We start from the raw sequence: 12052 nt of genomic DNA, 5'->3' as shown, positions 1-12052 counted from the left end.
GCACACCGGAGTCCCATGGCCACAGAGAGGGGACCACAGTGCAGCAGCATGGAAGCAGTGGTGATATTCCTTCTTGACCTTTGTCTGCCTGCCCAGATCCCCTTGGCTTTCTCTGCTTCCTCTGTAGCTATGAGTTCCTAACTCCCTGCCTCCTCTGCATTTTCCAGCCCACAGCTTCCACCTTCTTATCAAACTGCCCTTTTGAACGTTATCACGAACTTGCAAATCATCCAACTAAATGACAGCTTTCTACCACTATCTTACTTGAACTCTGTGCCCCAGCATTTGCTGCAGACCAATTCATTTTCCTTAATGTGATGTTTCTCGAATGTCTTGAGCAATTTTTTCTGAGCGTTTCTTTGATCTCCCTCAACTCTCTGTCCTTGGTGCATTTCTGCTTCCATGCTTCTCTTCTTGTTTTTGCGAGACCTTGTTGTCATCTATTTGTAGAGGTCCCCAGGTAAGCATCTTCATTTCTGGCCTCGCTCTAGAACATGAGGCCCCCAACATGAATACTGAGCAGATACAGGAGTGTGCAGGTTGTCAGGTCCCAAAGAAACTACAGGAACATCTGCAACAACTGGCTGTCATGCCTGTTAGCACATACGTGGCTCCTCTCAGCTCTTCTCACCACATGTAAGTGTGTTAAATTGGTAAATAAGTGATAATCATAATCTAGTACCTATCATATTACATGGTACACCAGAGACTGTCTGGGTGGGAGGAGATGACTGTAAGAGAAGTATGCTGTGGTCTGGCTGATGTTGAAAACTGGGACTCTGGAGATCAACTGAAAAGGTAGCTAATTTAAATAGGTCTCCTGTTGAATGGCAATAAACAAAAGGGAGCCAATTCCGGGGCTCTGAAGCTCCATGGAAAGATGCACCTGGCAGGGTTGTTGTTAAGTAGGAACAAGAAGCCTGAACTTCAAAAACCAGAGGTCATTACCATGGTCTGACCAGCTGGAGTTGATGGGAATGGATATAGAAAAAAAGAGAGAGGTTCATCAAGGATAAAGAGCCATACAACCTCAGAGTGTCAAAGCTCAGCATCACAAAGCATTGAAATCGTTTCAGTCTTAGTGCCTTTGACTTTCTGAATGAAGTATCCTAGCAGCCCCCACCCCCCCACACCTTGAAATATAACACACAGAAAAAAAATACTTGTCTCTAAGTCAAACATATTTCAAATAAAAGTAAGACAAATCCCAGTATCTGACTACTCAGAACCAAAGCCTATATTTAAATTAGAGTAGGCATCATCATGATGTAAAATGAAACAGTAGCATTAAAATAAAACACACATTTAATTATCAAAAAACCGTGAGACCTTAGCTAAGTCACAACCCTGAAAACATGAAGGATTTTCTCTGCACTGCACATTGTAGAATATCTGCTCTGCTTTTCCAGCAGAAGCGTTAAACACCTGGAAGGCAATATGGTGAATATGACTACAAATTCAGCCTCCTCAGAGCCCTTGCTCAGTACTGCCCATTATGTCAAAAGTCATAATTTCTTTGATGATCTAACTAATAATCTTCTATGTATAGAGCTTGAAAGATGCATATTCTAAGAGCTGATTGCCAGCCTAGAATACCATGGAGCAGGAGCAGAAATGACAGAAGGAACAGGAAAAACTGGGAGCTGGAGCCTGAAGTGGTTACCAGTTCACACAAAATGATTCTGAGATGCTCCTCCTTGACCTGCAGAAGCCTTGACAGACCTCAGGGTAACTTAGCTGTAAATCCCTAAGCAGAAGCCGTTCCATGTGAGCTTGTTGACAACATCCCACTAGATACAACTTAACTTCATTCTCTCTGGTCCTATTTGAAACCTCTCTCTAAACATGAGGCAAATTTCACACAGACTGAGGTTTATGAATCCCAAGAATCAAATGTGCTCACAGAGGAAGAAATCCAAGAAGTATTATGACTAGTACCAGGGCTTGTCCTTAGCACTTCATTGCAGAGTTCCAGCCTACTTTCAAGAACTGAGGAGCATCAGAGCATAATACACAGGAGGGAAAGTCCTAAGTGTCTCCTGGGATCCACCTGGAAGTCCAGGTTGTCTATAAAGGTCATTTTATGTAGATATTTGTATTTTCTTCTAGGCAGAGGAATTGTAGCTTTCATCAGATTTCTGAACAATGGGATGATCTACTTACTCTGTTTATGTCTTTGAAATAGAAGAGGATGCCAAAAAGAATAGAAGGAAGAAATTGATGGTTCATTTACTTACCTCAACCAGTTCAGAAGAATGGCATGCAAAAAGACACGGTAATCCCATTTTATGTCATGGTCATTTAAATACTGTAGGCTCAAATGTCATTTTCATATCTTTGGTTTTCTACACACACACACACATACACACACACACACCGGTGGTTGGGGGGAGATCTCCTCCCTTCAGGAATGCTGCAGAAAGATGTTTAAAAGAAAATGCTGGTCTGTTACCTCATTAGGCACAGACTAGAAGATTTCAAATTCCGAAATGTGAAAGTACCCCATATATGAATGGTTTATCCACAGAAACTTTACCAAGTTCAAAATACCTTGTATTGTATTGCTTTTGTATCTTCATTCAATCCCAACCTCACTATACCTCTGGGGATTTCTTTTTCATTTAAACAGAACTAGAGGTATAGATGCTCTTCTGTGCAATCTTATTTAATCTCTACTAGATATTGTATAATGAGTGTATAATATTGTATAATAAGCATATAACAGTATTATTATTATTACATCCCATTTGTAGGTGAGGAGGCTGAGTTAGTCACACTAAAAATAAAAATTTAAATCAGAATCACATGGATGTTCTAGGTTGGTCCTAGAAAATTCCCAAGAAAGAGAAAGCATTAGGAAGGCTAAGCATAAAAAGCTGCTCAATTGTAAATACATCCCAACGCTCTTTCTCAGCCTTCTATTTATCCCAGAAGCCAGCAGACTTAGCAAAGAGGTGACATTCTCACCAATATCTACTTTAAAGGAGTTCCTGCAAGTTCTGTAGAAAGAGCAGCAGCTGGTTGAGAATGAGATCTAGAAGGCAATATCATCCAGTCTTAAGCATGTAGCCATTGGTTAAATGCCTGCCTCTATAAGACACGACGGTTCTATTTGTAAAATTATCAAAACTTGTAAGAATGTTGGCAGAATCAAAATGGGCTTTAAAAATATTGCAAACTGGGCACGATGATGTGTACCTACAAGCCTTACCTACCCAGGAAGCTGAGACAGGAGGACAGTGAGTTTAATGAGCCAAGGTAACAAGACCCCACTTCAAAAAGAGAGAAAAATGTCTTCAGGCTATTCAACATAAAGCCCCATGGCTGTTGCTGTTCCTTACTTTCTGAACCTTTCTTCTGTCTGCTTCAGCCACAAACCACTTCAGTTCCTCTACTTCCCATACAGAGAAAAATGAACTTACCATCTCCTTTGCGTCTCCTCTGGCTTTCTTCTTCCTAGCCAAGCCACACTTCTTATACTATTGCTGCCTCCCTTTGGTGTCAGGCTGCCTCAGAAAAAAAATGACTTCCTATTCCCTTTTGAGAAATTCACCACAGCCTTTCCCCTAAAGTTAGAATGTTGATACTGCAGGATCAGTGTTGGCAGCATGGAAGAAGCTCTTGCCAAGGGGGCAGCGGGTCACTCCTTCCATGGGAGACGGTCTGGAGACAGGCGCAGGTGTGAATCATGCCTGGATATCCCAGGCTGAGCAAAGCAGGAACAGTCCCCATGCCCCCAGACATCAGGTTTCCTTTGATTATGATAGGAGTCCCAATCTAAGGTCATAGGTTTGGGAGACGTGCCTTGTACTAATCACAAATTCCCACTGTAAATTCCAGTTAATGGGAGATGCCAGAGAATGTTATGATTCCAGGAGACTTCTGAGGGGACAGAACAAAAATAGAAGCAAAAAAACTAAGTAGGTGGAAAAGGGAAAACCCAGTGAGAGTTTCTGACACTTGGGGAATATTGTCGGAAAGAGTTTTAAAGTGATATATGGAACAGGCACCGGACATATGAGCAGAACTCTGCTTCTCATGTCAAAAAGAAAAAAAAAAGAATAATGGAAAAGTGTGGTGGCACATGCCTATAATTCCAGAACTTGGGAACAAGAGGAGGATTCAGAGTTCTAGGCCAGGCTGCGCTAGAGAACAAGACTGCATAAAAAAGGGAAGGTTTGTATTTCTATTCTCATGGAGTGTGTGGTACATGGGACCAAACATTCTGTTAGTGCAGTGGTTAGGGCTTGGGTGGAATATTTAAACTTCTTGAGACCTATTCATATCCCATTTGTAGTCATCTATTAGACGTGTCACTAAATTAATGGGCTTCTCTACTTTCTCAGCTGTGAATCAGAATGGCTTTTGTGAATTTACATGAATTGATCCAAGAAGAGATTGATACAAGAAGAGGGATAGAAATGATGGCAGACACATAGTAGATGTTCCATACATGTTGTATATCATGGGTACTTTCCAGATGACTAGCAAAATCAAAAGCCAAGTGTTTTGCATCAAGTTGGAAAAAATGCACAATTTATCCTTCTAGAATTCTAGTTAATTCTAGTGTTTGTTGGCCATTATTATTTTTTCATTCTCTCTAGGATTATTACAGTTTTTTTTCACAGACATCTCATGGATAGGTCCAAAATTGGGGAAAATGATACATATGATCTGGAATAAAGTCAAAAGGCAAAAGTGAATTAAGGCATGTGTCGACCGGCTTTCACATTTTGGAGTTTAGGAACAAGACAAAGAGCTTTAGTGTACAGGGCAGGTAGAAAGGCTGTTTACAGAGGTAGTCATGAAGAATGGCCACACAGGAGTAAGGGAAGCTGAGTGAAGAAAAGTTCGGGGAACTCTGAGGTTGCATGAAATGGGGGTTTAGAGACCACACCCTGGAGCCAGACTGCCAGACTCCAGCGATTCCCAACTGCATGAGGTAAGTTACTGACTTCTCGACTCATTCTCCTCAGACATGTGAATAAACAACAGTCACCAAGCATGGGGATTTCAGGCAATTATATAAACTCAGTGCTTGGAGTAATACCACTCATAGTAGGTGCCAGTGTTCAGGACTCTCTTCTCCCTCTAGTCTTACTTTTTTATTCTCTAGTCTCTCTGTCTGACATTGCTCCATTAAAAAAAAAATACATATCAGACAGAGACTGCTATGGATCATAGATTCCCACTGAAAATGTGGCTTTAAGTTAGGTAGTGTAAAATTGTAGTATTAGAAATTTAGAAAAATTTCCTAGACAAGTAATGTCAGCAAGATGTTGGAGTACAGAATTCCAGACTCCATGCGCCCTCACATCCTCCCCCACAATATAGACAGCTATCCACGAGTCAAAATAGCCCTGCGAGGGGGGCACAAAGGCTCATGTAAAAATCTTCAGTACCGTGGTGGAACATAACACCAGAGATTATATATGGAGAGAAAATGACTGGTGAGTCAACACATAGGTGATGCCTGGAGACACATGGAAAGAAGAAAGGCAAAGGTGGTCCTTATCAGCCACAGAAGCCCTCAGTACCCCTTGGTGGCCCCATTGTTTTGTAGGAGACATTGACATTGTTTTCCATGGAGGTGACTTAGGATTCCTACTGCAAACTATTGGAAAAGAAGACAGCCTTACACACCCCTTCCAAGGAGCAACTGCTTGTACCATCCTGAGACTGGAACCAGGGCCACCACTTCTCACAGGCCATGTGTCATCTGAACCTCTATGCTGGAACTTCTCCATAAGTGTCCTCATCACAGACCCTGCTGCTGTGGTTGCATGGTGATTTTTGTTTTTATTGTCTTCATTTGTTCGTTTTGTTTGTTTGTTTGTTTTTCACTTCAGATGCCAGAGCCATCACCATGGTGACCCAGTTCTCACTTTGAGACCTCAGGTGTCTATGCATGGGCCTTTCTCAAGACATCAGTTAAACAATTCCAGAGAGATAACTATTGTCTCAATCCCTGGAGTCACTGTACCTTTCTACAAACCCAAGCTATGAACCTAGTTCTGAGGCAGAACTTTGTGTACCCAGAAATTAGACTCTAACCACCACTATGGACAGATACTCCATACCCAGAGCACAATTAATATATTCCTGTAATAGCCAATGCTTTAGACATTAGTGCAGTCCCCACAGGGAGTTAGTCCATGTACTAGGCCCCAGAAGTGCTATAGAGAACTGCATGTCCCTGTTCTAGACCCCAGCTCTGAAGCTGCTCCTCTTACACCCATACCGCCAGTCACCACAATGAGTGAGTTCAAACCCTGGGATTCAGAGTCAAGATCACTCTGTCTCTATCTGTGCTTTAATAACTAGTTTAGCTGCCAAGAAGATCTATCCTATGACTTAGACAACTACTCTATTAGATATAATACATTCCCTATCCTGGAAGCCTTATTTGGTGACAAGAGATTTCTAGTTGGGATTTTTGTCTCCCGATGATTTCATTTAGGCCATTTTCAAATGTGTATATTTTTAGTAATCTTCTACTGTATTAGGTTTTCATATGACTCCTCAAACGGCCTTTAGTTTTAGTTGTCCTTCCTCATAGTCCCTCCCTTGTCCCCTTCCCTTTCCCCCTCATTGCTTGATTCTCCCATTTCCGTTCCCCTCCCTTGTCCATCCATAACTATCTATTCTATTTTCCTTACCTAAGACAATAGTCCCATACTCTACATGTAACCTCAGTGGTTCTATGGATGATAGCTTGTCTATCAATGGCTTAACAGCTAACATCCATTCAGGATAATTTTTCCATGGATGATTTTACCTATAGATTTCATTTTTTAACAGCTGAGTAATATTCCAATGTTTAAATGTCCTACGTCGTCATCATCCATTCATCCATTGACAGTTTCCAATTTCTGACTATTATGAATAACACAGCAATGAACATGGTTGATCAATGTCTCCACGGTAGTATGATGCATCCTTTTAAATCCTCTATTTGGGAGAAACTGCCGGCCAGCCTACTCAAGCTGCAGTAGCTCTGTTCAAACCAGCCACATGGAGGAAGGGAGGCACTTCCTCCCTGAACCAACCTAAGGTCTGCTGCTACACCCAGAGACTGTTGAGGCAAAGATGCTTGACTGGAGATGCCAATGAGGGAAGGACAACACAGCAGAGTCAGCCTCCTAAACCAATGGGATCTTGGCAGGGGGTATATAGGCAAGCCTGATAGCCTGATTTTCTCAATAAATGAGTCGGCTTTTGCTACTCCTGGACTCTGTGTTGTTGACTCTGTATCTTCACACCCCCTTCTCCAAGGGGTGTCTTTTCAGGGTCGCCTGCAACATAGGTATATGCCAAAAAAAATGGTACATCAGCTTGCTTTTTCATACAAACGAAGGGCCATTTGCCCAGGGATGCCAATGCTCACAGTGGGTGGGGACCCCCACATCAATCATTAATACAGAGAATGCCCCACAGTCTTGCCTTCAGGCCAATCTGATGGAGGCATTTCCTCTGTTAGGTTCCTTTCTCTCAGATAAGTCTAGTTTATGTCAAGGTGACAAAATCCAAGTAGCACAAATAGTAAGTTAATATATTTTAAGTATTCCCACAGCAAAACATTAAACAAATGAAGAAATTGCTATACTAATTACTTAGCATTCTACAAAGTAACATCAAAACATATTGAACATTGTTGTTCACAGAGTGAGAGAGGAGGAGGAGGGGAAGGTGAGAAAGAGAGATAGAGAGAGGAAGAGAGAGACAGAAGAAAGAGATTCTGATACAGGAAAAGGACCTCCAAGGATAGGGATGATGTAATACAGTACATGTTTATGAAATTTTAAAAATGAGTAAATTATTTTTAAAAGGAAGAATGGCAAAAAAGAATAGGAATGCGAAGAGATACTATTAGATTGTGTTTAGAAAATGCTCAAGTTGATACCATTTATTTACATAGATATGATATTTATATAATTTAGGTTGTTTTAAGTCATATTTAAATCCAGTTCCAATATAAGTTAATTAATCATGCCCTATTACATGATCTAATTAGCTTGTAAATGTAACATATTTAGGATAAAATATTATTACTGTGGTCTAAAAATAATATAATTATTTTTAAAGCATGAAATAATTATGTTTAAATTATGATATAATTTATATGTAACCTAACATTGTTATACATTTTTAAGGTTTTATTTTTCAAGACAGGATTTCTCTGTGTAGTTTTGGAACCTGTGCTGGAACTCACTCTGTAGACCAGGCTGGCCTCAAACTCACAGAGATGTACCTGGCTCTGCTGCAATTAAATGTGTGTGATACCACTGCCCATCTCTTTGTTATGCTTTCTCATCTCTCCAAATTGTAGTATGTTTTCTAGTAACTCTTTCCTACAATACTTTTAAGTTCTCTAAAGTGTTTAGGAGAAGCTGAATAGACATTCAGCAATCATTCCTTAGGTTGGTGACACCAAGTGAACTCAACGAAGAACACTCACCTAGCTTCCTTCCTGAATCCCACAGTCTTATTACTCTGGCCCATTCACAAGTACTGGAAATACTTAAGTTCTTCTGAGGCTCTTGGTAGTGTGCAATCTTTGAGAATGCAATAATGAGCAAATCCCCATATGGCTAACAGTTTCGTTGCAAGAGCGAACATCATCGGTATTAAACAAAAATCACATCAATACATGCAAGGGGAAAGTTAAGAAGGTAATTTAATGAGATGGTATACCAGGAACTCAGCCTAAAATAGATTCCCCTGGGATATTGGCCACAGAGGTAAGATCTAGATGCTGAGAACAGTTTATGTCAGTTAAGGCTTAACTGGGAACCGAGAGACAGACATGGTGGCTGTGGGGGCAGGAAAGTAAATGAAGTGGAACGGGCTTTGGCTGCATTATGTTAAGCCTGTGTTTTTATGTGTTCTGCCTGTTATCAATCAAACTAGAGGAAGTAAATTCCCCAGGAAGGTTCAACCTACCAGTTGTTCCTTCTACTTAGAGAACAAGGAACTTCCTTACAGAATAGGTTGTAGGATGTCAAGTTATGATTAGAAAGAAGGAGGAGGAAGAGGAGGATACATGGGGGATATGTCTCTGTGGTGCAATGGATAGCACATTGGATTTCTAGTGATGAAGACTGTATGGGGGGGCATGAGAGGATGAGAGGGGGAGGGAACAGGGTTTTAATATGTAGAATAAGATTGCTTCTAAATAACAAAAATGAATACATAGGACTTTTGTGTTTGCTCTTAAAAAATAGAGTATATGATCATTGCAAAAAGTTAAAAGTAGAGAAAAGCACAAGGAAGGGAAAAAACCCACCAAACGCTATCATCAATGGAATTATGTGTTATATATCATTTTTATCTGCTTTTTCCATTGGATGTGTTATTATCTGCTTTTCTTATATGAGAATATATGATTGCTCTAATTACAACTTACTCTACCCAAATCAACATACAGAGAGATGGATATATAGATATTAATATAGATCTACAAATAACATAGAGATACAACATAGAGGTGAGGAACAAAGAGTAATTTTGACCTCTCTATGGTTGAACATGGAAATGTTCAAGGCAAGAGAGCCTTCCAGGCCTCTGTGTCTCAAGTGTTTGTTCCTTCCTTGAATGCTCTCTGCTTTTGCTGTGGGCAAAGGTGCCAGCCGTCTTCACACAGTCTTAGGAAGCTATCTCAAGCCTCTTCATTTGCTTTTAACTCTTCCTGTGAAGAGTCTATTTAAGTTGCTCTGTGGTGTTATGCTTAAACATTTATTTTCTCTATCTTTGCTCTCCAGTTTTTTAAAAGGAAGGAAATGCAAGGAAATCGACTGGCTTGGCAAAGATCCCAAACAACACACATGAAATTTTATAAGACTATCCACACACATAACCTTAAATAAAAATGGGATTCTCAGGACATATTCCATATTGCCACACTTATGCCAGCTTAATCGCACAGAAGGAATCATTTATTCAGCTTATGTTTTTATATGAGACCCTGTAATCTAAACTATACTCTAAAGACATGGCAGCAAATGAGACATAGCCCCTGTTCTGAAGATGTCAAAGACCAGTTCAGAGGCAGGCAGATTGACAGCTGAGTGTAGACAATATGGTCGTTGCAGTATCTATATGGATTTGTGGGAGATCTTCTCAGGACATCTGATGACTTATTGGTGGTGATGGATTGGAGGCTGGAAGACTGTAGAGGAGAAGTTCCTTTGGAGTGGAAGAGTCAGTCTTTTGTGCAAACATTGTGATTTTAGACATGTGCACACAGTAAAGTCTTTTAACTCAATAGATGATTGGGAAGTTGTCTTTCACAGGAGCAATACTTTCACCCTTCCAAAAGCATACTGTTTCTGGGGCCTATGAGTACCAGAGGCCTGGATAACCACAAAAGGGTTATCACTTACCCTAAAGCAGTAGAATTTGTTTAATTGAGTGACCTGTTTACAAATGAGCATTTGTGAGTAGTCTTGAACAAAGCTATCCAGAAAGTGAAGCGGAAATATTGTTGTATTTATGATTTACTAATGTCAAGCCTTTATTCTTGGGTTAGACCTACACTAAGCACTTTTAATGCTGTCTCAATCCTTACAACATATTCATGTGACAGATATTTTCTGTAGTACTTGTCCATTTACCCCAAAAGTATTTTGACATGGGTTTTTGTTAGAAAGGAAATTTTGGGTTGAGAGGTTAAGTATTTTAACAGTACTTAAGTTGGAAGGATGGTCTCTACCTACAATGACACTACAGTTGACCAGAAAAGTGAAATTTTTCTGTAATCTCATTATAAAATACTTCCTGAGGAGAGAAGTCCTTTGATACTTTAGCAATTTCAGGCTAAATAAGAGTGAGATTAATTTGAGCTACTTCTCACAACCATGCCAAGAAGCATGAACTTTATCTGAGGGCAAGGTCTTCTGTATAACTCAGCCTCCCAGGACGAAATAACCTTGAATACAAAGGTTTGGCTTAGTTTGTTGGGGCATGTGTATTTTATCTGGAAATACAAAGAACACATCAAAAGAGCTTCATATCTGAGGGGAAAAGGTTAGATGAGATGGGAAGTAAAATTGGCAAATTTTACTTCATGAAATCATCAAAATGAGAGATATTTTGGCTCTGAGCTGCCTACAACTTTCTAGTTAATTTCTACCATGTCCCATTACCAGCTGTGGTAAAAGATTAAAGAATAGATAACATAAAATAGAGCATGCACAATGTAATTTTTTTTTCTTCTGTTGCATGTGGAGGATTGCTATTCTCTAATGATGCATTGCATTGACAATCAGCTCTCTGCAGCCATTCATTTCTTTAGAGTTGTGACTCAGAAGTGAAAAATAGATTTTATATTTTTAAATGTGCATATTTACAATAAGCTTTCTTTTTATGATACTGGAGATATGACTTGGTGATTAAGAGCACAGATTTTCTTCCAGAGAACCTGGTTTCACTTCCCAGAGCCTTCATGGTGGCTCACAATTCCAGCCCTAGCTGATTTGACACCCCCTGTGGTGGACAGACCTACATAAAAGCAACACACACACACACACACACACACACACACACACACACACACACGAAAAAAGGAATTTCTTTTCTGAGAAGGGATTTTGACTATGTAGTTCTAGTTAGTCTGGAATTCACTAAAAATTAAAATTTATCCAGTAAAAATCATTTAATAATTCAGTTATTGTTTGTCTCTTCCCTGGGTCTGTTTCCTCTATAGGATTCTAGAGTTGTGGTAGCCAAATACAGAATTAAATACTAACTCAGCATTCAGAGGTATTTCTCGTGGTTGAAGAACATTCCCCTGTTAGAATTTTTGTTTAAAAATCAACTCAAAATGAGTGAGACCCAAAGACAAGATTTGAAACTCTAAATTTCCTAAAAGGGACTATATGGGGATAGCCCCAGCAACAAATTTTTGGATATGACCTATGTCTCAGGCCAAAGAAACAAACTAAACAAGTGGAGATACACCAAGTGGAGACATTTTTGCTCAACTAAGGGAATAATCAGCAATGTGGAAAGACAATCAGAAATTGGGAGAAATACTTAAAAAGCACATTTTTGG

The 12052-nt window shown here is 39.9% G+C and overlaps 1 protein-coding gene across 3 annotated transcripts in view; it reads right to left on the bottom strand.

The window, feature by feature from the left end:
- Selp (selectin P) overlaps positions 1 to 3714 on the bottom strand; it is a 33221-nt gene extending 29507 nt beyond the window's left edge. For 2 of the 3 annotated variants that reach the window (XM_051186136.1, XM_051186137.1), the window contains exon 1: positions 3423 to 3713. In XM_051186136.1, coding sequence (XP_051042093.1) covers positions 3423 to 3425 — 3 coding nt within the window. In that variant the 5' untranslated portion in view covers positions 3426 to 3713. Of the gene's footprint in view, positions 1 to 3422 lie in introns of all 3 variants that reach the window. The other variant, XM_051186138.1, reaches the window with a different exon arrangement.
- Between the last annotated feature and the right edge of the window lie 8338 nt (positions 3715 to 12052).

The sequence above is a fragment of the Phodopus roborovskii genome, unplaced genomic scaffold (assembly GCF_943737965.1).
Source record: "Phodopus roborovskii unplaced genomic scaffold, PHOROB, whole genome shotgun sequence".
Classification (NCBI taxonomy): domain Eukaryota; kingdom Metazoa; phylum Chordata; class Mammalia; order Rodentia; family Cricetidae; genus Phodopus; species Phodopus roborovskii.
Note: the sequence above shows the minus strand (reverse complement) of the source record. Positions and strands in the feature narration are given on the sequence as shown.